Source organism: Patiria miniata, unplaced genomic scaffold (assembly GCF_015706575.1).
Source record: "Patiria miniata isolate m_02_andy unplaced genomic scaffold, ASM1570657v1 HiC_scaffold_8, whole genome shotgun sequence".
In the NCBI taxonomy this organism is placed as follows: Eukaryota; Metazoa; Echinodermata; class Asteroidea; order Valvatida; family Asterinidae; genus Patiria; species Patiria miniata.
In genome coordinates, this window is record NW_024037075.1 from 2,049,414 (window position 1) to 2,077,334 (window position 27,921).

At 38.7% G+C, this 27,921-nt stretch overlaps 4 protein-coding genes across 10 annotated transcripts in view; 2 read left to right on the forward strand and 2 right to left on the reverse strand.

Moving 5' to 3' along the window:
- Positions 1-1,154: 1,154 nt before the first annotated feature.
- Positions 1,155-5,152, reverse strand: LOC119719315 (ras-related protein Rab-18-like). The gene is made up of 7 exons (XM_038188725.1): positions 4,968-5,152; positions 4,785-4,840; positions 4,604-4,665; positions 4,390-4,462; positions 3,609-3,727; positions 2,775-2,900; positions 1,155-1,818 (listed from the first exon to the last, which is right to left on the reverse strand). The coding sequence occupies exons 1-7, from the start codon at positions 5,036-5,038 to the stop codon at positions 1,702-1,704; spliced, it is 624 nt and encodes a 207-aa protein (XP_038044653.1). The 5' UTR covers positions 5,039-5,152; the 3' UTR covers positions 1,155-1,701.
- Positions 5,153-5,341: 189 nt separating this feature from the next.
- LOC119719314 (kinetochore protein Spc25-like) lies at positions 5,342-10,048 on the forward strand. 2 transcript variants are annotated; one of them, XM_038188724.1, is made up of 7 exons: positions 5,342-5,421; positions 5,909-6,090; positions 6,367-6,432; positions 6,897-7,043; positions 7,420-7,524; positions 8,322-8,417; positions 8,977-10,048. In XM_038188724.1, exons 2-7 carry the CDS (start codon positions 5,910-5,912, stop codon positions 9,093-9,095), a joined length of 714 nt encoding a protein of 237 aa, XP_038044652.1. In that variant the 5' UTR covers positions 5,342-5,421; position 5,909; the 3' UTR covers positions 9,096-10,048. The 2 variants fall into 2 exon arrangements, with proteins under 2 accessions (XP_038044652.1, XP_038044651.1); XM_038188723.1 differs by having other exon boundaries at positions 5,362-5,421; positions 5,906-6,090.
- Positions 10,049-12,139: 2,091 nt separating this feature from the next.
- On the reverse strand, positions 12,140-14,127 carry LOC119719823. The gene is made up of 2 exons (XM_038189318.1): positions 13,151-14,127; positions 12,140-12,849 (listed from the first exon to the last, which is right to left on the reverse strand). The coding sequence occupies exons 1-2, from the start codon at positions 13,979-13,981 to the stop codon at positions 12,517-12,519; spliced, it is 1,164 nt and encodes a 387-aa protein (XP_038045246.1). The 5' UTR covers positions 13,982-14,127; the 3' UTR covers positions 12,140-12,516.
- Positions 14,128-16,232: 2,105 nt separating this feature from the next.
- Positions 16,233-27,921, forward strand: part of LOC119719388 (ras-associated and pleckstrin homology domains-containing protein 1-like) — a 56,659-nt gene continuing 44,970 nt past the window's right edge. For 5 of the 6 annotated variants that reach the window (XM_038188824.1, XM_038188825.1, XM_038188826.1 and 2 more), the window contains exon 1: positions 16,233-16,357. In XM_038188824.1, the coding sequence (XP_038044752.1) occupies positions 16,320-16,357 (38 nt within the window). In that variant the 5' untranslated portion in view covers positions 16,233-16,319. Of the gene's footprint in view, positions 16,358-27,049; positions 27,384-27,921 lie in introns of those variants that run through there. The other variant, XM_038188822.1, reaches the window with a different exon arrangement.

The following is a 27,921-nucleotide window of genomic DNA, read 5'->3' on the forward strand; positions in this document are numbered from 1 at the left end:
AAAAGCAGGCAAACAAGTGAGTTATAGGGGGACAATTATTAAAATAATCATAATCAAATCATACCTGAAAATAAACCACAACAAATTACAATGTAGTTCCGAATTCCCTTATTTACACACTAATCTTTGCACCATGATTTGGTGAAATGTCTTTTGAGAATCGTAAGAGCTGTGATCAAGTCAATCACAAGTCAATCACAAGTCAATCTGAAGTCAATCATAAGACAATCACAAGTCAATCACAAGTCAATCACAAGTTAATCTGAAGTCAATCACAAGTCAATCACAAGTCGATCTCATGTCAATCTCAAGCCAATCACATGTCAATCTCAAGCCAATCACAAGTCAATCTCAAGTCAATTTCAAGGCCATCACAAGCCAATCACAAGCCAATCACAAGCCAATCACAAGCCAATCACAAGTCAGGCCACAGATGAATGATGACAGAGGAATGCCAATAGTCATTTGCATTTTAATAGCTCAAGTCGCTTGACATGAGACTGGGCTTGTGATGACTTGTGATGTCTTATGATATCTTGTGATGTCTTGTGATGTCCTGTGATGTCTTGTGATGACTGGATTACAACTCTGGTTAACTATTCCCATTATCTTCAAGTAAACTTGAATCCTCGATCCTGATTGGTCAATCCATGGTAACAAGCCGAGCTACATACATTTTGCATGGCCACGTTCCATACCGCACTCTATGTATTCCACTATTCGTAGATGCGTGGGCCGTTGCGTACAAGTTTGCTTGAAGATAAATTTGTTATCGTGCTCGCGCACGTGGAACACCAAAAATGTCGTGCATCAGTGTGCCACATACCACGAGGCCTTGCTTCATGGTGTGTTGGACACAGACGCACTACATTATTCTGTGTTCCACTCTCGCTCGCGGAATAACATAGGACAGTGATGACTTATTTTCGCAAAATCAAACACTTTGAGAATTAGAGACCAATATTGTTTAGCCTAGACTGTCTTTATCAGCTGTCAAGGAAAAGCGGCCACTGTAAAAACGTTGCAGCTCTGCCGAGCTTCGAACTATTTGTTTCTTTGCGTAAAACTTGTGTCTTTTTGACTTATTCATACTTGCATTTTGACAAGGGAAAGCCAATTGAAAGTCTGCAAATCAGTTTTTCCATTTTTAGTGTGTGCAATTTCTTTCCATAATCTTGCACTGTGTTAATCTGCCAGACCTATATGTATTGCATCTCCTAAACACAAATATTCTCTTAACGTAAACACTGAAAGTGTATTTGTTTAAAATAGAAAACTTAATGCAAGTCTCAAATCAGTGTGTTTTAAACAAAAACAATGGCCAGTTATGCACCTTTATTACCGACTGTTTACAAAAAAAAAGTCCAGATCTTAATTTTGCACTAGCATTTTCGGGTTTTTCCCCCCAGAATTTCAACAACCCTTCCAGAGATTCAACAGTACATCCAAGAGATCCAGAACATTTCCACGACAACTGACCGACTTCATTCCAGAAAGTTCTTAAAATTTTACCATGCATTTCCAGGAGTTTCCAGCGATGTCCTGCATTTTGACCAGGGTTTCCGTAAGTTTTTCAATGATTTCCACAATTTTGCATGCATTTCCACGAATGCATAAGCCAGCGATTCCAGGCAATAGCGCCCTCTTTGATTCCGTCTATTAAATCAGAGATGTAGAGTCTTTGAAGGTGATGTCAGTGTCTCATATAACACTGCAGTAGCCACTGCAGCCCTGCCCTGCGGCCCCGGCTTTGCCCCCGACTAACGAGACCCCTCTGGATTTGGTATCGTTCTCCCAGAGACCCGGCGTTTGGATGATCTAGGGTTAAGGAAAAAGAGTTTAAGGCATCCGTAAGAAAGCTATTTCCAAAATGTTCAAGGCAAGGAGAGCTCACAATGGTATTTATTTCTCCCAAGGAAGAATTTTTCTCCTGAGAAACCTACGGGCACTGACAATTAGTACATCGCCAAAGGTGCATTGTTCAATTACAGCAAAGAAACTTTGAGATTCTGGGCAAGAATTTAAAATTATTAACCAAAAAATTCCATGGGGATAGACTTCTGAGGCAATCAAACAAAATCAACCGTATTCATTGTAGTCCATACATGTTCCTGGATGCTCAAGCTAATGTATTTTGTTTACTCATTTCAATTCTTTATGATGACGAAACTACCTAGAATGCTTGGAAGCTTGAGAAACCAAGATAGATTAGACATTTTACTTTTAGAGTATGGTTAAAAAAATAGCATTAGGCCAAAATAAAATACTCGGTCTCTGGTCAGCGCGCGCGTCGATTTTAATCATGCGCGCCAACCTTTTTTTTCTTCTTCAAATTAACACGGAAGCTACAACAGCGCCCTCTACTGCCGCGCCTCCTCAAATGTTTGTACCAAGGAGCACCAAGGAATGGGGAAATTGCACCAAGGCAAATGATAAAGGGCACCAAGGTAAATTATGGAGGACACCAATGTATAATGAGGACACAAAAAAGCAAAATAGTACCCACCTTGTCTGAACAATACAAGCTTGAAAAAAAAAAGCCACCAAAAAAAAAAAAAAAACGCGTCGCCGCATCAATTCCGGAACTTCGGTTTGACCAGAGACCGACTATTTTTTTTTTTTGGCCTTACATGGAAAACCCACGGAAACAGCATGTCTGTCATGCTACGACTAGAATCTGGGTCAAAAGGAAAAAAGAGGAAATTACCACTGTGCTAAACTTTACAGGTACACGTAGCTTTTGGAAATATGTCTTACATAATCTCTCCTCTTACCTTTTCTACGAGTTCTTCGAAGGCACACTGGACTCCGTCTTTCGTCTTGGCGCTGCATTCGATGAAGAGCATGGTGTGTTTCCTGGCAAACCTCAGCCCCTGGTCTCGAGTGACTTCCCTCTTGTCCTGCCAATGAAAACAAATGCACAAAGTCATTCCAAAAATATCCCGTGTACAGTGCAAACAAGCTCGATCGAAAATATCTCAGAAGCTGCGGGCAAACGAATTCGAGTTCGTGCATGAGTCGCGGGTTTGTGCCATGTAATTTCTGGAAGAAGTGTGTTGAGTAAAAAACCAAAAATCTCAAAAAGTTCAGTGGCACATCCACACTACATGAGGTAGACAGGAGGTTGTGCGTTTGTTTCCCAGCCAAGAAAATGTGTGAATTCTTCCTCTCAAATGATCTGGTAAAGCACCGACAATTCAGTGTTTATAATGTTATGATGGCTGTGCTGCATTCGTCAAAATGCCTTACAGTCTCCTTGTGGATTCTAAAGTAGCGACAGAGTTAAAGCAGCCTCCTGACGATGACTAGAGCAGGCTAGTCGAAACGTTGAGACCAAAGAAAAGTTCTTTTAGAACTTAAAGCAGGATTCTTCTTATCAGAACAAAAACTACTTAGCGAAAGTTGATAATAAGTAGGACAAGTTCTTTTCAGAACTAAATATCTTCTAAGCAGTAGTTATTACCACATGGTGTTACCGCAAACCGAAAGGATACAGAGTTAAAGTTATTCATAAAACAAAACAAGCACGACATACAGAAAGCATCAAGTCTCAAGCACTGACAAGTGTCTGAACCCTGAATGCTTATAATTCCTGTCAGGAATCTGACCTTGTCGATCTTGTTGCCTATGAGCATCTTGACGATGTCGCCCTTTGTGGAATACGTGTCCAGCTCGTTCAACCACTGGTCTAGCTGCTGGAAGCTGGTCTGATTGCTGACATCATACACTGCAATACACATATTACAAATTAATAATAAGACACAAACGCCTTTTGACACTTAATAGTCTATTTTCTTGCATTGCATGTTTTCAAGACCTTAAAGGCATAGTCCATCATTTGTAATTTGTGCATTTTGTTCGTTTGAAGCAACTAAAGTGCTCAAAATCTAAAGAAGGGTACTGAACAACTAACCTGATGAAGTTTCAGCTCAGCGTCAGCTGTATATTTTGAAAAAAGCAACATTCTAGGATCTCGATTTTAAATCAAAAGTTGCTGAATCATGTTTTGAATTGGGCCTGAATTCAGCGTCCGAGACGCGTTCTCACTGAGCTGATTGCAGCTACGCGATGTCGCGCACCGATCCGACAAATTATAGCAACTGCGCGCACGTGTGCGTCGTGTCAACGCTTGTGCACGCTTCGCCGAATAATAAAACGAACTACTAATGGAAAGTTAAAGGCCTTCTTTCGTTGATTTCTTCAAAATGACAGCTTGCCAGAAAGAATAATTTCACGGGGAGTTTAGTTCCCTTACTACATGTATCTTTCAACCAAATATGTTTTTCAACAATAATTATGTCATTTTCTTTTGGATTACTGCAAATGATGGACTGTACATTGTAGCTTTTGGACTATAACTTGTATAAATTGAAATCACACTTGCCCTACCTAATATAACACCCTGTGCACCCCGGTAGTAGCTTGGCGTTAATGTCCGAAATCTCTCTTGACCGGCTGTGTCCTGTAATGAAAATGTGTTTAAATAGAGTCACTAAACTACAGTAAACTCCTTATAAAAACTTGTCCACTTGACACCAAGCACATTGACCTTCAAATTGAGTTCTGGACACCTGTACAATATATAGAGTACATGTAAACTTACCCATATTGCTAGTTTGGCCGTGTTTCCATCGACTGACAATGTCTTCACTTTGAAGTCAACACCTGTTTCAAATGAGATATGAATTTGAATATTTGAAAAATTGTGCATAGCTGGACTTCAAAATGATTGACCATGTTAACAACGTTTGGCTGATTGAAGTGAATCATAATTTAATATTTACCAATGGTTGCAGACTGCTCTGGATCAAAAGTGTCATCCGTAAACCTCAGTAGCAAGCTGTGTGAAACAAATTAAATAGAAAGAATTTGTCATCACATTCACATTTTGTACAATGGCCTACGGCTTGCATTTCAATTTTCATTTGATTTGCACAGAAAATTTTGCCACACAAAATCAGGCCCACCTCGATTTTCCTACACCACTCTCTCCGATAATAAGAATCTTTAGTGTTGTCAATACATCGTCCTCGTCCATCTTCCCTGAAAACAATCAAATCCAACCACCAAAAGGATAAATTTGGTCTGTATATTCGCTTTTCACAATCACAGAACTTGAACGTACACTTTGTTGATTTCTCAATAATGATGACGTCATCAGTTCAACGGGAGTTCACCCTAGTCTCTTTCAAACTAAAATTTCCACAATAAATATTTTGTCATTTCATTTCTACACATATTAATATTTTCAAATTATATAAATTTTAGAAACAAGATAAAGTTATTTAAGGTTTTACAACATTCTCTTTATAATTTGTATTTTTGTTTTGGAACAATTTATTTTTAGTGCTTTTTTGTTCGTGAACTTTAACCTCAAAAACTCCGCCATTTTCAAACTGCAGTGCAGAAGTCGAAGCGAAGGTAGGCCCATGAATTTTATCTTTTCTTACCCTCTTAAATTTTGGGTGTTTCAGTAGACGCACATGCAGATGAAAAATTTAAAAGCGTATGGTTTCCCGGAAATGTAATAAACAAGGTTTGTTGTAATCCTGTGTCTGAGTAAAAAACAAAGTGGAGCCTGAAGATGAAGTCGACTCCCGACGAATTTACAACAGTACTGAACAAACACAAGAGGGCGGCATTCAAAACATTGATGAAGGTGTTGAATTTTAAGTTGACGAAAGCAGCTAGCAGTTCTGAAAAAGAGTGAAATGAAATCACAAATTGTATTAGTGTCAACGAAAGAGTAAAATGAATGATGGAAAGCTGCTGCCATTCTATGTTATGACTCATTTAGGCTTTAAAAAAAATGGGGAAAAAATTGACAATGCCTTCCTTTGTTGATGTTTCAAATTTTAAGCAACATAAAATGACTCGACATTTTTTTCTTCTGCATTCGGAATAGCAGCATGATGGCCACAGCAAACCAGGCCTGCCCCGGCATCGGCGAACCCTCGGAACTCGACACGTTAACCGGTAACCTACTGCAGGCCCAGGATACATTCCTAAATCGCTTTGCAGGGGACCAGCTGCAGCAGTTTCTACAGCAACATTGGAGAGAGCACCAAGCGACGATCCAACAAGGAAGAGGTTGGTTTCAAAAGGCTTTCATGGGGGTTGGGGGAGGGGCTTAAACCTAGCCCCTCCCCTTTATCAGTTAATTTATCTCCTTTTAAATTATCAAATTTTGAAAAACAGTCCACATGTTTTCTCGAAATCTGGTTCAGGTCTAAAACCCCTCCTAAAAATGTCCAATCAAGCATTTTGCCAGTCAGTGGCGTTATGCTTCAACCCTAACACTTCAAAACAGATGTATCATTGTTTGTCGAAGAAAATGCACAATACTTTTTTATCTTTTGCTTACAGATAAAATTGCATCACTTCAAAAGGATCTACAGTCGTTGGAGCAGCAAGAACTGAGCAACAAGCAAGGTGAGTTGATGGATACATTTCATGAATTTCTTAACATCTTGTACGACTTGTTTACACTGCAGCCCATGCGGATGGTGTTATGCCTTCGGTTTGGAGAGAGGCTAAAGAGATTGCCGTCCCCAAAGCCAGTAAAACCGGTTGCTGATCCAGCTAGCTTTCGACCCTTTGTACTTCTTGCAAGTTATTTGAGTGCCTCCTGAGGACTACGTTCTCCCCACTTGTTGAGTCAATCCTCCCCAAGGTACAAGCAGTGTCAGGGGTTCAAATCCAGCTGCTGGCTAAACGTTGTGTCCTTGGGCAAGCCACTTCATCCCTACTTGCCTCTCTCCAACCAGGAGTGTAAATGGGTACTGGCATTAGCTGAGGAGTAACAAGGCCACTGCTTAGTTTGATTAAAATAGGTTCAGGTGTAATTGTACGCAATATTTTAAATAACTTGATTGTTATTCTGTCAATTATTTCAGTTGAAGAAGTCAACAGGAAGAGGCTTCGGGAGGTACGAGAGCAGATCAAGCAGGAATCGGCCAGATGCCAGGAACTGCTGTTTGAGAAAGAACAGAAGGAGAAGGAACTGCAGGCCGAGACGGAGAAATACAACCAGCAGAAAGAATGTAAGGTTGTGTACAAATACCGGCTAGGGCTAGGGCTAGTTGTCATTGCAGTGGTGTTTTCACAATACACTTGGCACTAAAAGAACTAAGCAGTTTTTATAATCATCCTTGTTCGGACATTTCTCGCTGAACAAAAAAATATGAAATGTATGTTTTGTCGCGGAAACTTTCCGGTTCAATTTGATACCTCACTTGGGAACACTGTGTAAGAAATAACAAGAGCTTAGTTTCTTTTGTGTAGATCCAAATTTGGACAACCATAATCTCTTATTTTGGGGGATTGCTGGACGAGATCAGAATGAAGAATTCAGATCTACTTTTATTACTCACATGACTTTCGCATAATTTCACGTCCGTTATTTGTCCATGTTTCCAGTGGTTGAAGCCCAGGAGAAGGCGACCAAGGCACGACTGAGGGAGCTGAACAAGGCAGGGGGGCTGTACCAGGACAGACTGGGCCTTCAGTTCAAAAACATTGGTGGTGAGACATAAGACATTAGCCTCTAAAAATCCTCATTTCTCATTGGCCTTTCGTGCTGTCCAGAATCTCCATTCAAATTGGTTCAACCTACATTTCGCGACATTTTTCTTGGAACTTTCTGAAATACTCTAAAAACAACGTTTGCAGGAATCCAATGACATTGGAGCCAAGTTAGACAAATACAGGTTTATTGACCAGCCATAATTTGTCACAAGTAGTTTGTTTGCTGTGTATATTCAGTAGAACGTCATTCATCAGAACATTTTATTAGCACCATGGAGGAATGTTAGCACCAACGAATGATTTTCACTTTTTCAACTGTTAACGCTCAGTGGTGTTGTGCGGTTGTGCTTGAAGCATAGCCAAATATTTGGCACAGCAGTTTATGTTACAGCGTCATTTTACTGTTTGGCAATAATTCCTCATAACACAAAAGCTTCCAGTGAAACTGAGACTTCATGTGAATCCTGAATACTTTCCACTATGCCGGCACCAACACTGAAATGTGTGCTACAATTTGACCTTCCTTTATGTATGAAAGTTTTTATTATTAACCCTAACCCCTTCAGTGTGATTTACTAGGAACATTCCTCACCCTTGCAAAATCCAACACCATATGGTGTAACTCAACACCCAAACTGTTGGACTCTGATTATGGTGGTATGCCTGACCCCATGTAAAGCATAATCAGTTTACTAGAGCAGTGCTCACTCCAACAGATTCCAACAAAACATGCAGTTGGATTTTGAAGGGTTGGGGTGGCCAATAATAGAACCTCTATTTAATTTTCTGTCTAGATGGACAACTGCAGTTTGCTTTCACCCAACTGGATCCCAAAGACCACAACAGAGTATTCTTCTTCACTATCAAGATTGAGAACAACAAATATAATTGTAAGTCACCAAGTTAAAGAACTTGTATGAATTTGGAAGTAACCCTCCTTGAACCAAATTAAAAAAGAGTATTTTTATCAATTTATTCAAATGAGTTTAGTAGGCCTGCATATACCCACAAAGGGTAGGTGGACCAGGTCTGAATTTTAGCAATATCAAATTGTGGAATTATTCTATGTTGCTGTAGGATAAAAAATTTAAAAAACAACCACTAAAATATGGCTTGCAAAGATAGCCAAATTTCACTTTCAATACATTCTTCAATTTCACCACACCCACACTTTAATGTTTACATGAGAAATGAAAGTTACTTGGTACAACCATGGAGCTATAACACTGTTCAAAAATAATTTGGTCCTCAGATTTTTGATCCTTGAGTCTTTAACTTATCCTTGACCTTGGACTGATCTTTCCAGATAAACTTTTAAAGTTTTTCTAAAAATATAATGGCACATCTCAAAAATTGGTTGTCTTTATGGTTTTTCTGCTCTTTTGTTGTTGATGGTGACCCCGTGGATAAAATACTAAAAATTCCAGCCTTTTTTCTTGTATTTCCCAGTGAAAGACTGCAACCCAAATATCGAGGGCTTGGAGAAAATGGTGGATGAACTCAACGAAAGCAACAACTTGATGAAATTTGTCGTCGCCACCAGGAGAAAGTTCAAAGAGTTTGTCTGAATGAACCAACATTTCAATTTGTGTTTATGTGATAAGATAATTCCATCCTATAAAATGTAAATACATGTACATATTTCTTTTCCTGTAAATATTAGTTATATTTTTTTCCACCCACACACAAAAATCAGTACATTTTTCCAGTGTAATTTCAAAGTTGGGCACAACAGTTTGTGTTGTTTTGTAATATAACTTTTGTATAAAAATGAGTCATTAAACAGGAAATAATGACAAACTCAAGTGAATACTATTTTGAAAAAAAGTGGTCAAAATCATTGTGATTTGTTGTTGAATATTTACAATAAGTCAAGGATAAGGTGAAAACAACCCTATAATTGCTGTAGTATACAAAAAAAAGTCAACTGAAACTGAAGCTAATAATTCCATCACTACACACTACAGTACATGTACATGTACATGTACTCACTTTCACAGGTAATTATTTTTTTAATTCACATTAAAACCCAAGAACTCTCAGAGATGCTGAGAGGTTTCGGGGTTTTAACCTGAATTCATAGGGTTTTTTTTTTCAAAAAATGTGACAAATTAAAAGTGTTGGATTTGGTCTGAAACTTCCAAAAAACAATTTTTTTGAAAGGGGGTAAGAGTAGTTTCAGGTTTTTAGTTGTGTTTCAGGCTTTTCATTGATATATTGGTGGTATCTCTGCAGCACAGTGTATATAATATGTCAAGAAAACAGTGAATTTATGAATTGATAATTTTAATATGCTTGCAAGACATTAACCAAATGCCTACTTAAGTTATAAGCCTACTGCCATTATGTGTGTAGCTGGAACTTGTCCAGTTTTTATCAAGGGCGCCCTCAGTAGTAATAAAGCCTTGTTCAGTTTTTATCAAGGGCGCCCTCAGTAGTAATAAAGCCCTTGTCCAGTTTTTATCAAGGGCGCCCTCAGTAGTAATAAAGCAACAAGTTTATTAGCGGTAGTGTACATGTACATTGTACGGTGGCTGATTTCCGCCAAGAATACATTTTTTTATTTATTACGGCGTTATAACGCCATAAATTATCGCGTTATAACGCCGTATTATCGCGTTATAACGCGCTATTATCGCATTATAACGCGCTATTATCGCGATATAACGCGCTATTATCGCGTTATAACGCGCTATTATCGCGTTATAACGCCGTAATTTATCGCGTTATAACGCGCTATTGCGGCGCCATAATTTTACAGTATTGCTCCCACAATGCAACACGGTTACATCATCAGTACATGAGTCTTTTGGGTGCAATTGGCGCACAGGTTATTTGAATTATTGGTGATCATTGCCATAGAATGACCATATCTGACTCTATCTGATAGGATTGACTTAAGCATAATGTACGTTACTGAAACTTACACATTACTCCAGTTTAAAAGTGTTTTCTGTTTTCTTTATGAGAGTTTCAAGTTGAAGTGTATTCTTTTGAAAGAAATATACTACCCGTATTTGACCCTATCTGATAGGATATAGACTTAGCATATGTACGTTATTGAAAGTTGTTTTCTGTTTTCTTCACAAGAGTTTCAAGCTGAAGTGTGTTAATGTTTTCAAAAAAATATGTAACCCTGCTGATAGGATAGACTTAGTATGAGGTCTTTTTCCATTTTGAGAACCCTGACGTTTGTCGTTCATCTTTGTGACTGATACTACGCTTAAATAATGTTTGACGACCTTGCAGAGCCTGGTATTGAGGTTCCTGCAGAAGTCATGCAGGACCTGCTAAAAATATTGCATCTTGCTTAAAAGCCTTACAATAGTTTATATATAGAGGTATAATAAGTTTGGGTCATAGCTACATTAGCTGCACATGGCATGCATGTAGTTTTTATATATCTATATTACTTTTTTGGTTACTATATTACTTTTTTGGTTACTATAGATTGCTAAGCAGACAGTAAATCTAAAAAAAAATATGCTCAGCCTCTGACCATACACCCCTCCAAGCACCAGTCTTGCTTAAAAGCCTTACAATAGTTTATAGAGGTATAATATGTTTGGGTCATAGCTACATTAGCTGCACATGGCATGCATGTAGTTTTTATATATCTATATTACTTTTTGGGTTACTATAGATTGCTAAGCAGACAGTAAATCTCAAAAAAATTATGCTCAGCCTCCGACCATACACCCCTCCAAGCACCAGTCTCGAAGTTGGTTAGAGGGCTGAGGATAATTTTGGGGGAGATTTACGGTCTTGGTATTTTATCGAGCAATGTATAGTTACTAAAAAAGTAAGAGGTTTTTCACCGGCAGCCACATGTAGCCACCTCTTTGTTATCATGCAGCAGGCCTAAGTAAGCGCCTCCTGCTCAGTTAGCCTTTAAGATTTAGACCACTTTGGTAAGCCACCCTTTTGTTAAAGCTCTGGATAAGAGAAACTCCAACCAGCAAGAGCATCACTGACCTGTCTGTAAAGCGATGGTTAATTGTTATATAGTTTAATTATTACGCATGCATGTTTTCAGATATGTACGTTATTTAAAGTTACCCTTGTTAGTATATTCGAGTTACTTTGTAGTGTTTGCTGTTTTCTTCATCTCAGGAGTGTCAAGGTGAAGCGTGTTATTGTTTTGAAGCATATATCTGACCATTTGGTAACTTTCTTAACAAAGTCAGATACATGTTGAAGATCCGGCACAACAAAGGGACTTGAAAGCTGTTAACGACGTAGGGAGGTAAAATATAAAAAGTGGTTGATAAAACGTTTACAATAACAAAATCGACAAACAGCCGAGGGGTAGCACTGAAGTGAACAGAAACTGTCCACAGAAACAGGGTTTCTCGATCCATTATGCATATGCGCCAGCTCAGAGCTAGCCTGGTCCATATAGTGACATTCCCATTTCAGAAAGAGACAAGAGGTCCTCAATCATAAAATCGTTGATAAACCATACATAAACAATAACAAAAGACTGGATCTGTTAAACACAAGCATATATTTATTCTTAAAACACTTTGTAAATAATTTGTAAACCTGTAAACTTATTTCCAAGAGATTCCAAGCTTCCTTTTTATCTCAAATCTGTTACAAAGTTATTTAAACCTCGATAGCTCTCAGCCGAAAATATACTGTGGATGTAGGCCTAAGTCCTATTTTGGACTAAAACCTCGCAGTGTCATTTCTACATGACCAGGGGTTACCTCTACGCCAACCCACTGTCTTTCCTTTGTAGGGCCTATACACAAGATAAAGTTCAGTGCAGGATCTTGTGTTTCTTTATTTTGCTATTATATTTATAATAATCAATGGGCTCAAGTTGGTTGTGTGAGGCAACATGTACAAGTACATACATGGTTCGCCTTTATAGTAGCATTCGCGTGTCGTTTAATTTTAGCATACACTGCAATTGAGGCTACTTCGGGTAGGTACCGTACTGTTTTGTCTCACAAGCCCTTTCAACTTCATCCCACAAGCACTTTAAACACCGATTTCTCTTCTAACATGTTCCCTGAGGTTAATGTACAAGTTCATCGCAGCTTCAGGATTTCTAGGATCTTCCCATCCGTTGGTAATGAGTGATTGACAACAGTATTCAAATAACTCCCGATCACATGGAAATCGATCCTTGAAGTTGCATTCTTCTCTGCACAAGTCAATTCTCTCTTGTTCCACGGGTTTGAGATGATCCCTGGTTCCATAGACCTCAGGTAGCTGGAACATGAGCAGCGGTCGTCCATGGGTCACATGCTCTTGCTTCGATTTCCTGATCAAGTGTCCATCCCACACCTCTGCAACTGCGTCGAGATCACCCTGCAAAAGATGTGCAGACTATGGCGTAAGACATTCTTGATTAATTAAACCATAATCGACGATTGAACTCCATTCTAAATGTACAAGAACATAACACCCATCACAATGTACACTCTTTTGGCATATACAAAGGCGGATCCAGGTTCATGGATATCACCTTCAGGAATACATTAGAAATAAAATACCATGCAGGTTCAACGCAAGGAACTGTCTGGCACACCCACAGAGGGGTGGAATTATACACTCATCAGTGGACTTTTAATTTTACATGCTGAAAATGTGGTCGATGACATTTTCTCACCTGGATGTGTTTCATGAAGACAAATCGGATAAGTTCTTTGTCCATCACATCTCCTGTGAAGAAGCCTTCTTCTAGCAGCCACCGGAAAAGAGTCCTCCAAAACTCCGTGCATTGCTTTCTAAGCTGCCCCCACCAGGACTCTATTCGCTGATTCGCTGTACTTCGACCAGTTAGGTAGCTCTTATCGCCACCAAGTGCATCGTCGTGATGTCTTAGAAACCTCTGGAATGCTCCCACATGTCCGTTTTCCGTTCCCCTATCACTCCGGACGAGGGTGGGACATCCTCCAAGTCTATCCACCGCCTTCAAGAAGAAGCCCCCGATGTACTCAGGGTCGTTGGTTGTGCTGTTTGCCTCTAGCCAAATTATTTTCCTGGAGAAACCATCGATACAGCCACTGATCCCAATACCGAACGGTTTCAGTTTGTCCATCGCGTCCAAATGCCACACAAAATTAGGTCCGCGGCCAGAATATCGACGACGTACTAATCGCCGTCTCTTTCGAAGATTTACCCCATCTGGGTCAAGCTCCAACAACGTCCTTCTCACAGTTTCTCTGCTGGCAACCATGCCTGCTTGTAATAACTTGTGATGCATCCAACGATAGCCATGTAATTCGCCCGATGCCTGCAGTTGCCTTTCGATAAATCTTCTTACTTGGGCCATGTCAGTTTGATTTTTATGACGATATAACTCCAGGCGCTGAAGTTCTCTTTGCAGCTGACGAACACTCAGATTGATGTTATAACGGGACGTTAAAGTTGCCGCAATTTCCACTTGAGAATATCCAAGTTTAAAATATTTCTTGATCAGTTCATCCATGTCATCCATCTTCAAGTACAAAGTGCGCTAGTTTAAATTGGAAAAATTATGTTCACGGTTAGGTTACAATACTAACCATTCTATGAGGATGAGAATGACAAGGAGTGACGATGCCGTGGCGATGCGGTGGCAATAAAGGCTGTAATAACATGATCGCGTTGTTGCGAGAATTCAGAAGAACGGTGCATGGCGAAAAATACGAGGTTCCCGTTCAAAATCACTTAAACAGTACAATGTAAGGACGATAATAGCGCGTTATAACGCGATAAATTAGGGCGTTATAACGCGATAAATTAGGGCGTTATAACGCGATAAATTAGGGCGTTATAACGCGATAAATTAGGGCGTTATAACGCGATAAATTAGCGCGTTATAACGCGATAATAGCGCGTTATAACGCGATAATACGGCGTTATAACGCGATAAATTAGGGCGTTATAACGCGATAAATTAGGGCGTTATAACGCGATAATTTAGGGCGTTATAACGCGATAAATTAGCGCGTTTTAACGCGATAATAGCGCGTTATAACGCGATAATACGGCGTTATAACGCGATAAAATTATTTATCGCGTTATAACGCCGTAATAAAAAAAAATGTATTCTTGGCGGAAATCAGCCACCGTAAATTTTACCACCAAAAACTCTTTCATTAAATTTCAGTGAATGAAACCAAAACTGGATCATTGCTAACAATGTCAAAGACATCTGACCACCAATGGGCTATGACTAACATCGAAGTTACCGGAAACGCGATTGTAATGGCCGTTAATCATCTAAATAATAGTTCTTCCTGTCGAGTAGTTGATGAGAACCATGTGCGTACGCGTGCACGAACGATCTACACGTTACGAATGACAAAGTTTGACATCCTAATTTTACGCGGTTTGCGCGCTAAACGAAGATTTAATTGGGGGACGGGGGAATGCAAAATTTCCCCTTGCGCTCTAATTGGATACACCGATGCATACATCTGCATAATTATTGGATTTCTATTGAGTTCCCTAGTAGAATATGCAGGAGGCCATGTAGGCCCTACGTCCCAGGTTTATTCTGAAAAGAGTAAGCCACAGGTTTCGACCCCTTTTTGTAGTTGGACCTAATCGGGCATAGGACCTATAACTCCAGAAACGGAAAAGTTTATATATTTATTTCAAATCTTGAGATATTCTTTAAAAAAGAAATAATAAAATGTCAAGAATAATGTTTATGTCAAAATAACGATAAAAGAAATTCACTGCGGCTATTTCGGAATAAACAGAATTATTGAACAGACAGCTCGCTAACCGGCTAAATTTGCGATAATTATTTGCGTCCCATCTGTACACAGGGTGAGTCAAAAAACCAAACCCCCCCAAAAATATATTTCGTGTTTAAGAAAAAATATGTAGCACCAAACATAACAATGACTGGAAAGCCAATTTCGTAAGTTACTTCTAGATGAAAAAAATACTGAAATTGCTCAATCCGTTCAAAGAATATCCCCACGCAATCCTAAAACCTGTTTCGTCAAAAAAAGAGCAATTTATTGTGTATTCTGACTGTTTGGAACAACAAAGAAAATGACACAGAATACTTGTTTTAACAACTGTCAACACCTGTAGAACACAATATCTTTATTAACAACCCTGGTTAGGCAAACAATATGATTTATAAATCCACTTTTTTTAAAGACGGACCTTCAAAGGGACTTTGTTGAATATTTTGAACTTTTAAACTTAAGTTTTTTCGCTGGTTTTATCTTGAAATCTCATTTTGGACGAAAGAGGTTTTAGGGTCATTGTGTTTAAATAGTGATATTCTTTGAACGGATTGAACAATTTCAGTGGGTTTTTTTTCATCTAAAAGTAGCTTATGAAATTGACTTTCCAATCTTTATGTTGTTTGGTGCTACATATTTTTTTTATAATTGTTGGGGTTTGGGTAAAAAACAGCTTTATTTATTTCGTTATTTTTCATGTGGTGTCCTCACAACTTGGGCAGTTGCTTTCAAACTCAATTAAGAAAGAAAACCGCGCAATTTATTCACATCGTCACCTCCTCCTGGCCAGTATTAAACACCCCCCCCCCCCCCCCCGGCCCCCGGCGGCCTAGTACCGCGGCACTTTTTTTACTGGTCGTGTGCTGTCAATGCACCTTCCAACGTGCAGTTCATGTCAAAACCGCAGGATTATGTATGCGCACCGCATCCGAAATTAGCGCACACACCCACTACACGTACGTGCGCATACCTATACCGGCGCTACACAAAAATATTCATTCATGAAGTTGGTAACGCAGTGTCAGGAAGTCACGCATAAGTACGATATTTGTTCCGCAAGAATTGGATCATTTTAACCTGAAAACCATGGCTTCCGAGGAAGACAGGCAGTCGGGTGATAACATGTGAGTATTTCCTTCCATCTTTTTGTGGTAGCAATGTCCGTTATTGTAATTTTCATTGAAAAATTGGATTCTTAAATTGACAAGTTAATCGGGCCAAATTTGCCGAACTGAACCGGTCGTCTGCTAACTTAGCATTGAATTTAGTGCATTCAATTGTACATTAATGTACCGGTAGTTGACCAACGTTGCTTCGGCCTATAAAAGTGCATGTAGGCCTCTATACTGTAGTTTTATGGCTTTAGGTTGTGAGCTAAATGTTTGGGGAGGGAAGTCCTACATTTGTAAACCAGTTTCAGAGCACAGTTGCAGAATATCTATGGACATGATGGAATGCATATTATTATTAAATCATGTTAAATTTCAAGACTTCATATTTTTATTTTTAACTTAAAACTGTGAGTGTGAGTGTTAGGCCTACATCTTTGCACATCTTTTTATCTTACCCTCGTCATGAAAACAGATGATAACCTCGGAAATTGGAAGTGGAATGTGTCCAAGACAGAAAAAAATGGCACAAGCTAGAAATGTATATACTGAAAATGATGTTCAATGAAGGGTCCTTTTGCAAATTGTTATCAATTCTCGCAGTAAAAAGAAAGAACAAAGACCAAATCCTCCCCCACCCCATAAAAAAGGGAGAAAAAGAAGTACCAGTACACCTTGAACCTTAGCCTGGGGAAAGAAAGAAGAAAAGAATATTGCAACTTTATGCTGCTTTTTTCTTCATATAGGCCTATCATCTCAATGAAGGTCATTCATTGCAAAAATGACGATAAAACATGAATCTGGGACTGAGAAATATTTCCAATTTTGTAAGGAAATACTTAAAAAACACAACCGCTGTCACTGAGTGAAGTAGTGTCAGGTTGCAACATTCTTTCCAGAAACAATTCAAAGAAAATATGATTACATGCTATAGAGATATTTTGAGTCCCCCTTCACCTTGTTTGTTGTTTCACATCTGCTAATCTTTCATCCTGTCATCACCGTTGGTTATTTAACGTACAAGTCAACACATGATGCTCTGTGCACCTAGGCCGTGTATTAATAACCGTGTACCGAGAATAGTGCGGGACATGGCTGGCTGGTTTGACGTTGAAAGTCGTAGTGAAATTGCCATATGTTGAAGGAATGCATCGAAGATCTACATGTCATTTGCAATTTTGGAAAGGTTCAAGGAATGCTGCCCTTACATATTTATGCTAAATCTGGCCCAGCAGGGGTTAATTGGTAATCACGTCATGGAATGTTTGTCGAAATCCACACTCAAACTTGACCTGTTAGTCTGCCTATGTTTGTTTCTGTTGTTTTTATTTTACAAATAAACATGTTCCAACAGGGAGAAAAGGGGAGGCCTGAATCAGTGTGAAAACATTAGCAAGCATCTTGTTAAAAGGCATAGTAATTATGTGGCCTTGCTTCTGTGCAAAGTCATCATCGAGACAATTAAATTGCGAGTCGAGGGTTAAAAATTAATGCAGCAGCAAATTGAGGGAGTTTTTTTTAATAATTTTTTTACATGTACCGGTATTCATGATAACTACACGTGTTGCTACTATTTTACTTAGTACATGTACTAGCCTGAGTGTTGCTAAACTTCTCAAACTAGGCAAACTTGTATTCCATATATCTTTGAATGCTTTGAATATTGTGAACTGTGACATTCAGTGCACAAAGCTTCATTCAACCAGCACATGTATCATAAAGGCATGCATGTATACATGAACTTCTCAGTTGCATGGTGGAATAACAATACATTTAGTTACAGTCTCCTTACACAATGGTTCCCTCCACATACATATAGAACAACCCAATTCAGGATGTGCATCCATGCAAAGATTTTCAGGGCATTGAACAATGGGTTTAATTCATTCATAGCCAGGGCACAGATGTAGGAATGATTTTAGTTTTGTGTGGGTTTCCTCTAATTATGCCGTTTCCTCGTTGTACCGGCAGTACACCCCATCTCCGTTATAGGGCGAAGGCTCTTCCTGTCGATTGATACCAGGTCTTCAACCATATGCCGGATGAAGGAAGGTGTGCTTAAAAGACCTGATATGTTTACAACTTTACATAGTGTACAATTACACTTAATGAAATGTTTGTTCTTCAAAGGGGATATTACCATCATACCGTTATTACCGTATTTTGTTTAAAAACAACTTAACTTTTAAATACAATGTACATGTATGCAGTTGCCCTACATGGTATTGAGCAGAAGGTTCTGTTGTGGCCATTGGTAATGAGAGACCTTGTACAAATGTTCTGATATAAATCTAACTTACACGCTCAATTACTGTTGTGTTTTTCAGTTGTTTAATCTTAGGAAACTGAAAAAAATACATGCATGCAGTATTTCAAACTCATTGCAGCGATAACATAAATTTGTCTAAGTCAGTCTTGCAATCCTTTAAAGTTTTTGTCAGATAATTTGTCCACATGTTTGTATTGATCATTCATTGGGCTGTATGTTGAAACTGAGTAGGTTTTTACAGTTATATTCTTAGGGGTTTTATGGAAGTTGGAGCATCCATGTACAAACGCATGATGCACGTAGTGTAGTGTCTGACCACACTGTTTTATTTCTTTCACCATACCGTACCCTACGTTTACAATAAACAGGCTTTACAACTTTACAGTTTGCTTTAGCAAACCATCCTATCAAAACCCGGCCTCCCCTCTATCCAAACCGAACAAAAAGAACCCACACAATAGTTGCCGCATTCCAGGGTGAGTCCAATAGCTCCATGGTTAGTCAACATTGGTGATCAATTGCAACCCAGTCAAAGCCCTGAGCAGTGCAGGTGATTCTGCCGTAAGAGGTCATAATGAATAAATAACAACTGACTGCATTAGTAATCAAGGCCATGGTCGCTTTGTCAGTTGGTGGTTGTCAAAAGTGCAGACCGTCAAGTGTTGGTGTGATGTGATACATGACAAAAACTGTTATAACACTAATACCATAAATCTTGTTTGCTGATGCATACTGGTATATTGCAAGATTTGACCTGTTTAAATCCTTTAAATTCAGAACTTGCCATGGCACATGGGCTTACAGATTGTATACCTAAAAGCATACGAGTCATACTATTGCACACGTATGTAAACATCTTCATAAATTGTAGCTTGACAGATATAACCAGTAGTCTCGTCTCAGTGTCTTTTGGAAACATTGCTTGAATTTGGAACGGCATCATTCACATCATGCAAATGTAGGCCTACCGTAGTCACTGCATTTCAAATGTAACAACCAACGTGGACACCCAATTTATTCCAAATCCTGGTGAAGAACTCATGTATTAGACCATACAGGTGAATACATATCAAACTGCATGCTCAAGTGTGCATTTACTCCCTGTAAATCTTGCAAACTGTAGGCCTACTCACTGCACACTTAAGAATTGTAAAATGCTATCTTGGCAAATGACTTGCAGCATTATAAGGAATGCCAGTTCACCTGTAGACATAATTTGTGAGATTCAGCCTACCGGTAGTAGTCTTTCGACTCTTTTCAGGTCGTACTGTGCCAGGAATTCCATAAGAATACTTGTTGTACTTCACAGTGTTGCAAGCTCTTGTTGTCATGTACCGGTAAAAAAAATGTTTGTTTTCCTAAATAAGATTATTGCATTTTTCTTACCTTTCAAGATTTGATACCATTGGATCTTCAATTCTTCATTTAGTTTCAATCAAGTACACCAAGTTAAATTTGGAGACCCCAGGCTCTGTTGACTTAGTCACTTCACTCATTAATAATTGATCCGTCGCCCGTAATTACTCGCTGACGGTCGTTTGTCTGTAATTACACACAATTTCATTTGATGGGGTGCGCGCGCAAACAAAAAAATTCTCCCGCAATCACAGTTAGGAATGCTCAGTTTTAATTAGTGCGGCGGAATAACTTAACAGATGAATGCGCATTCCTGCATTCGGTGTTTTTAAAGGGGCAATTTTGCTGGGAGCATTTTAATGAACCCTCGACTGCATGTAGGCCTACTCTACAAAAAAAAATATGTAAAACTTCTAATTTAAAAAAAAGAAATGGTTTTAAAAGGGTGAAGCAAGTTTTTAACTTAATTTTTGGGCATTAACAATTTGTTTTATTAATCAAACTATTCTGCACAACAGTTATGTGCCATTTAGTAATTATTAGCATATAAATTAATAGATATATCTGTTTCAATATTTAAAATATTTGCATCATATTCCCATAGTTATTCCCCAAAATTATTCCCCAAAATATGATAAATATTTAAAATTTCAGGTTATTTTAAGAAGTGGTGACAAGAACATTTTGAAAGTATCTTGTTCCCTGAGCCTCAGGTGATATTGTTACTCACATGTACAGTGTACTCCAGCTTAGAATGCAAAGACAGTAAAGATTAGTACAAGTTCTAGTACAGTATACATGTACATGTATGTAGGAATCAGCATTTTGGAAGTTATCATTTGGCATTGACTGAGGTACATGTAATGATGTAGACATGCACAGTTATGTACACATTGAATGTAATTAGACTGCTTGCCGGTACCGCACCTCGGCTAATGCATTTTCACTTCAGCTTGATATTTTAATCAAAGGTGTTGGAGAGTCTGCCAGGGGGCATGGTTTGTAGCCCTCTTGACCGCATGAGCATCTTAACAAGAAACAAAATCTGCAGGATTATAATCTGCCTCTTTGGAAAATTCTGCATACAAAATGTAGCATAAACCTGTGTCTGACACCCTCTTCCTGCATTGCTGTACATTTACATACAGTGTATAGCTCAGTTTTATTAGAATTCGTCAGGAAGATTAACGATCTAAAATGAGAAGGCGCTAGGTTTGAGCGCGACTGTACCGTTACATCAAGGCAGAGGGGGACGTGTATTGGAATACATAATTTGCACACAGGCATGCACTGCAGACCTGGTACGACATTTGCAACAATGATTTTAAAGACGTACATTAGATACATTGTAAATCTTCACAAATGCCACATGTGAATAAAACGAGTTGAGGACAGGACTTTTCATTGTAATTTCCTAGGGTCTGGTGAATATCTTGTACACATCTTTCCTATTGATACAGTTTTAAACCCACCTCAATCCTCCAAAATCCTCCAAAATCCTCCTGGCGGTTTTGAAAGATTTTGGAGGATTGAGGATGAATGGTGTTGAAACACATGCAGATTTTGGATGATTGAGGATGAATGGAATTTGAAGAGGGGTATGATTTTTGAGGATTGAGGATGAATGCATTTTGAGAGGCAGGATGCGACTGTCTGACGATTTTGAAGGATCGAGGCACTGGGCAAACTTTTGGAAGAGTTTGGAGGATTGAGGATGGTTCCTAGCAAAAAGGGCCTAGGGGGTTAGGGTTAATTCATTAAATTAATATTTCACAGGAAAATCTGCATTGACACTGCTGCAGCCAGGATCAAAATAATTTTGATTAAAATGAATTAGGGCCTACTGCAGTTTTTTACAGAGCACTCTCTCTCTAGAAATCTTTGAACTTTGGGAACTTGATATTGTCACAGACATATACCATAATGTTAATTAATGCAGTATTAAGTTTTGAATTGCTGATCATCAATAAATTGTACTGACCAGTTTTGCATATTGCATTTACGCGAACTTTAGCAGTTTTAAGCCACAATTTTAGCTGCAGTTGCAGTCGTACTCGTTTATGTCCGATTACAAATGCAACAAAGGTCGAAAAGAGCGGGGGAAACAGAAAGGAATTAAAAAAACGGGTCAAAAGAGGGCGAGAGTAGAAAATGTCAAGCACAGCTCCTGACAGGAAACGTCCACCATTCCTTATCACACATCAGGTTCCGAAGTACGTGCCTAGTTGGAAGTTGGTAAATGCGTACGAGTAGCAGGACTTCCGTTGCGAAGCGATGCTTCGTATTACTTTCCCTGAAAGCCCGGTTCGGCAGTGGCATTCTCATGTTTCCAGCCTGTTAATGATGAGTCTATATAGAGCTGTTTGTCCCGATTACAATCTCATTGATGTAACGAGGGAAGGGTAGGCCTATTTCATCTCAATCCACTTTGTGATCTGAGTACATTTCGACACCCGATGTACATTTTCCAGGAGAAGTCAAGGCTATTTGTTCTTTTTTGGGGGTCCATTTCAAAGTTTTTGTATAAAATTTCTATTTGAATTCCATTATTGTGAATAGATCTATTAAAAAAATTGATTAAATTTATACATATTTCCAACTTTTTATAAATTTATTTTTGGAAGAATTCCATTCATGGACATCACTAATTTTTCCCTGCAGTGACCTATCAGCCATCAGAAAGCAATTTATAACCATCTTAAAAAGTCAAATTTAGCAGGGAAAAAAATTGAAGCATTTACTAAGAAAACACTTAGAATTTTTCGGACCAGTCTCATAGGGTTCGTGCGCAGGATGCCAAATGATGCCTAGGTATAGAATTCTTCGCTCTGTGTTTAGTAAAATAGTGTTTTGACAATTATTGAAAATTGATGCATGTATTGTCCATAAAACTATCTCACCTAACATTTTCAGCTCAAGAATATTTGTAGGTCTACACAAAAAAATCACCTATACAAATGCCTGTTTAATACACAATGCATCCAGACTGATGTAGAATTTAACTAAAGTTTGCAAAAGGTGTATGCATGGAGGAACAAGCTCCATAATGTATGCAACTTGCAAGAGGTTCATTCGGCACTTTATGCCCGACATGTTTAATTTATGGTCAAGATGCTTAAATCCCAAATGAATTCTGTATCATAGTGAATTCCAGCATGTCCTTATCATATTTATCTTCCCACCGCCTGTTTACACAGATGATAAACCGACTTGGGTCAAGTAGTAAAATGCAAGGAAAGTATTATTATTCAGTTGGTTATCTTTATATCAACTGGACTTGTTTGTTCAGTGTTCATGCACCATCTGTATCGTATGACATCTAAACTGCTGAGAATTCTACTGGTAGTTCTCACAGTGGACAGATTTCGTTGGCTTGAAATTCTAAGAAGGACAAGCTGCTTCTGGCAATTTGATTTTTTTTTTTAGAGAGAGCGAGAGATTTCAAGTGAATTGAATTGAAAAGATACGTATTTCATGCATTGTAGGCCTAAATTGTATATTTACGTAAGATTTGAGGCTTTGCATGGTGGAGATACTAAATAATGAAAGGTTTGCTGAAACACCATGTGCGAATAATTTCTCAACTAAGAGAATGGTTCTGAAAAGAACCATTCGCACATGGTGTTATTCGCACATGGTGTTTCCGCAAACCTTTTATTATTTGAATATTTACAGAATTTTTAGTGTGCCTTGAATGTACTTGTGCCGAGTATACTAGTAAAATCAAAGCATTTTTCAAAGTCATAGTACAGTACATGTGTGATCAGTGATTTCATATGTTGAGCCATAATTTCTATAATATTCAATACATTGTAATCATTTTTTTTTATTTAGAGAGTGACATTGATACATTGTATTACAATGTTGCAATATGTAATACAGTTCATACACACTTATATTACAGGTACATGTACTTGTACCTCATACATTTTGCACAACTTGTGGGACTTGCCACTTTAATACTTAACAGTATAGTTCATCTTGCAAGTCCCTGCCATTTCTCTTCAAAAGGCCTCCAAAACATAAGATATCTTTGTATTAAACAAGTAATTCTTTATTAGTTTATATGCAGTACTAAGGTATAGATACATGCACTACATACTTTAACATCCCCTCCCCCTTCAGCACCCTACCATTCCAGGGTCTGTCTTGCAAACCTGAAGGACATTGATTTTTGTCGTTTCCGTTTTGACTATCCTTGATTCCCCACCCTAAATGCATGCGTCTTCACTGTCTGTCCCCGGATCCATTAGCATCTCGTCTTGGTTGGCTAGACATTTAGGTCAGTCGGGCATTTGGAGCTCTAGGTTTCATCGGCAGGAGAGGTTTCATCGGCAGGAGAGGTCTCATCGGCAGGAGAGGTTTCATCAGTAGTCGTTCCCGGAGGTGGTTACTGATGATGATGATACGCAGAGAGAAATTGTCATGACTTCGTGGAACAGTCTGTCTTCATTTGTAATTCAGCTCAAATGTAGAGTTGGCCATAGCCCGCAGTACACGACATCTGTGTACATACATGTACATGTAGTTTGGTTTTTTTTACTGCATGATATATAATTTACAGTGTATGGATGTTTACTGAGTCATAAAAGAACTTTTCTTGTTCATTGAGTTGTAGTAGTCTATGTGGGTCATTCAGGGTGACATTTTTCCTGTCCCTGTTATGTTACCTTGATATTTGCCATTCAAGTTTCATTAATATGAATGACTTCAAACAAGTTTTCATTTGTTGGGTGGGTATAGTTTGCTAATCATAATCACTCTTGGTGAATGACTGCATTATTAATTTAAGGAGTGCATCAGAATTATAAAATCATACGGTAGATGTCAGATATTTAACAGGGACAGAAAAAAAGTGGACCCTAAGTTTATAGAATGACCATATGTGCCTGCATGTATTGGCCAATGTGTACCCTAACATGTGGCATAGGTTATGGATGGTAATAAGTTTGGTCAAATTTTGATGACACACATGATGCAAGAAATGAAGTCGAACTTCATAAGAAATTCAAAATCTCAAAACTTTTGATTTGAGTTGTTAAATAAAGTTTTGGTTTAAATGTTTTGTTTTTTTAATATAAAATTGATTTTGAAAGAAGTTTTGGTTTTATTTTATAGGCCTATGCGTACAAAATGCCATAATTTCAAAACTTCAATTTATGATCGCCTGAGCTCAGCCACAAAACTCCCATCACCGCCCCCTCACTGTGCTCGCCAGTCGCCAAGACCCTGTTAGTTTCAACTCCGATGGATCCATTTCACGCTTGTTTTACGGCAATAACCAGAGCAGACAAAATCGTCATCATTTCTGATCCTTCCTGCCCGGCTTTGCCTTCGGCAGCATGCATGGACGATCCGCTGTGTCGTCAGGACAACCCGGCTCAAGGTTATTGGGTTATGTTGGGTTGAGCCCTCCCACGGTCTGGTTCTTTCCTTGGAGGGTGTCGCTAAGCCTCATCGGCAGGGAGCGAAGAGGCGGACATTGCTTGCAAGTTGGCAGAAATAACAGATTTGAGTGATTTGAAGTGGCATACTGGCAAGACTGCCAGAAAAATTGGATTAATTCCACACTGTAAATTTCATTTTCCCATGAATGTTTTCATAAGGTTTCACTCATCCATTTTTGATAACAGTCTTTCAAAGCATTTACAAATTACAGTTAACTTATGATATTTGACACAGCACAATGTACAAGCAAAATTCTCATATTGTTTTTTAATTAATTAAGCTGCTGTAGATTTAGTATTGATGGTGCGGCCATTACCAATTGGTCAAGGCCGTGCAGTGTACAGTGGAGAAGTACAGTGTAGGGTACATGTACTTTGTGGAAGCAACTAGGCAATCCATATCAACTATTGTTCTTCTAATAATGTGAGTGTTATTTATCAGTTCTGATGTTAAAAGAGATGAGAGATATGTGTTTGCAAATTGGATGTTGATGGCAACTTTCAGTAAACTGTTGTCTTCGACACTGCATGTGCGTCTCTTGAAATGCGATTAGTGTGAAAGACTGGTGGTGAAAATTTAAAACTGTGTAAAAAAATGTTGGCAAAATACGGGTAACATGCAGATGATGCTTAGATATCTGGGTTGCCTGTCAGTGTCAGTTATCACGTCACAGGAAACATTGTCCAGCCCCCCCCCCCCACCCCCTCCCCACCCACCCACCCCCTCCCCACCCACCCACCCACCACCACCAGACCGCTCTCTCATACAATAGTTTACATGCTACTTCAAGAAAATTTCTTAACCAAATTTTCTCCAAGTTGTCAACTTTGACCAGTAACAGTTTTTTGTACATTTCAATACATGTAGTTTGTTTTAACAATGCCTTTTAAACAGACATATGTACAAATTACAACTTACATTATTGCAATTTTTCAGGTCATCTGTTTCTATTTTGCAATTTAGTTTTCTTCTTATGAATACCAAACTTTGTTCACATGTATGTTACATATGTACCGGTACATGTACATGTAGCTAAGACTTGAAACAGAGAGGCCACGGTCTTCAATACCCATACCTTGAAATGCTCCTTTTTATAGTTTAATGGTTGTGTTTTTAAGGGAAATCATGACCTTCCTGGTACCTTCAGCAATAAAATTCTTTTTGCAAATCCTAGCAATTCCATAGTATTTTTTTCCTTGTTTATCACCTGAGCAAGGTTCATTTACCCAGCTGCTAGAAGTCTGTTGACAGCTTGCTCCTCCGTATTTCTCGAGTGATGAGTCATCAGTTTACAAATCAGTTGCCATGGAAACCGGAGCGATGCGTCATCAATTGTGAAGAGCAGTCGTCCAAAAGAAAATTATATAAATACAACAGACTTGTTTACAAATGATGTGTGGGTGTAGGGAAATTTGAGAAAGGTTGTAAATATAGCGCCGGAAAAACTGGTTTATTAGAATCAGGGAATATCAGTGTCAGAATCAGTATTGTAACCAGAATTGACATTGTTTACTGTGCACAGAGGGAATACTATTGACTCACATGTTAGGAATTCAACCTGTCATGCAGTTAGAATGTGGAAGCCCATAAATCTTGAAGTGAGCCCTCTGTTGGTCAGACTTGCCCATCTGGACAGCAATACACACAGATTGTGTTGTGTGGGCTCTCCCATTGCATAGGGTGAGTAATTAATCTGCTGTAGATTTATTATTGATCGTGTGGCCATTTGCCAGAGGCTGTTCAGTGGGTAAAGTGCTGTCTGTCGGACAACACCGTCAAAGTACACGCGTGGTAGTAAGCAGGGATCAGATATTGCTGTATGGATTTTAACCACTTGGAACTGTGACACTGTGGAAAGCCTCGATATTTTACACTGTATCACAGCACATCAGGAATAACTGACAGATTTGCCAACAATTTCAAGCTCGCTTTTGGTTTCTCTTATTGTCACTGCACAGAGGAAAACAGGTGAGTGGTTGTGCTGCCGGAGTGATTGCGAAGGATGTTTGTTGACCAGATGGATGCATGCATTACGTGGGTGCTTGAGAAATTAATTTCAAAGGGCAAAATTTGTTATCGCTCGCCATTTCATTCGCTTCAGTGTATTATCAGTGCAGGTGTATGGTACAGGTACCGGTAATTGCACTACAGTGTTTGTACTGGTCTAGCGTTAAGTTGTAGATTTGATGGACATGATTATACAATGTATGATATAAACAGTTTATTTCAGGAATACGTGATAATTTGCTGAGCCATTTGTCTGTTGCTGATTTGAAAACAAATTATTTCTCGTACAAAAACAGGTTTACTGTAAGCATACTGTGTGCACCTATAGCTTTGCTTAGAAATTGGTTGTGTAAAGTGCTTGAAAAATCTTGTGATGTGCACTAGTTACCGAGTCCCAAGGGGGCATAAGATGTGACATAACATCACAGAATGGAAACATGTGCATAAATTGTCTTTCAATCTCACTCAACCCCCAAATAATTGAGCTACCATTAATTGG

What these genes read in the sequence shown, in the direction of transcription:
- LOC119719315 (XM_038188725.1), bottom strand. Translation starts at nt 5,038, where the DNA reads ATGGACGAGGACGATGTATTGACAACACTAAAGATTCTTATTATCGGA. An exon ending in TAGGCAACAAGATCGACAAG is followed by an intron (nt 2,901 to 3,608) that starts GTCAGATTCCTG and finishes TTTCATTGGCAG; the next exon opens with GACAAGAGGGAAGTCACTCG. An exon ending in TCGAAGAACTCGTAGAAAAG is followed by an intron (nt 1,819 to 2,774) that starts GTAAGAGGAGAG and finishes CCTTAACCCTAG; the next exon opens with ATCATCCAAACGCCGGGTCT.
- LOC119719314 (XM_038188724.1), top strand. Translation starts at nt 5,910, where the DNA reads ATGATGGCCACAGCAAACCAGGCCTGCCCCGGCATCGGCGAACCCTCG. An exon ending in TCAGTTCAAAAACATTGGTG is followed by an intron (nt 7,525 to 8,321) that starts GTGAGACATAAG and finishes TTTTCTGTCTAG; the next exon opens with ATGGACAACTGCAGTTTGCT. An exon ending in TGAGAACAACAAATATAATT is followed by an intron (nt 8,418 to 8,976) that starts GTAAGTCACCAA and finishes TGTATTTCCCAG; the next exon opens with TGAAAGACTGCAACCCAAAT.
- LOC119719823 (XM_038189318.1), bottom strand. Translation starts at nt 13,981, where the DNA reads ATGGATGACATGGATGAACTGATCAAGAAATATTTTAAACTTGGATAT. An exon ending in TCTTCATGAAACACATCCAG is followed by an intron (nt 12,850 to 13,150) that starts GTGAGAAAATGT and finishes CATCTTTTGCAG; the next exon opens with GGTGATCTCGACGCAGTTGC.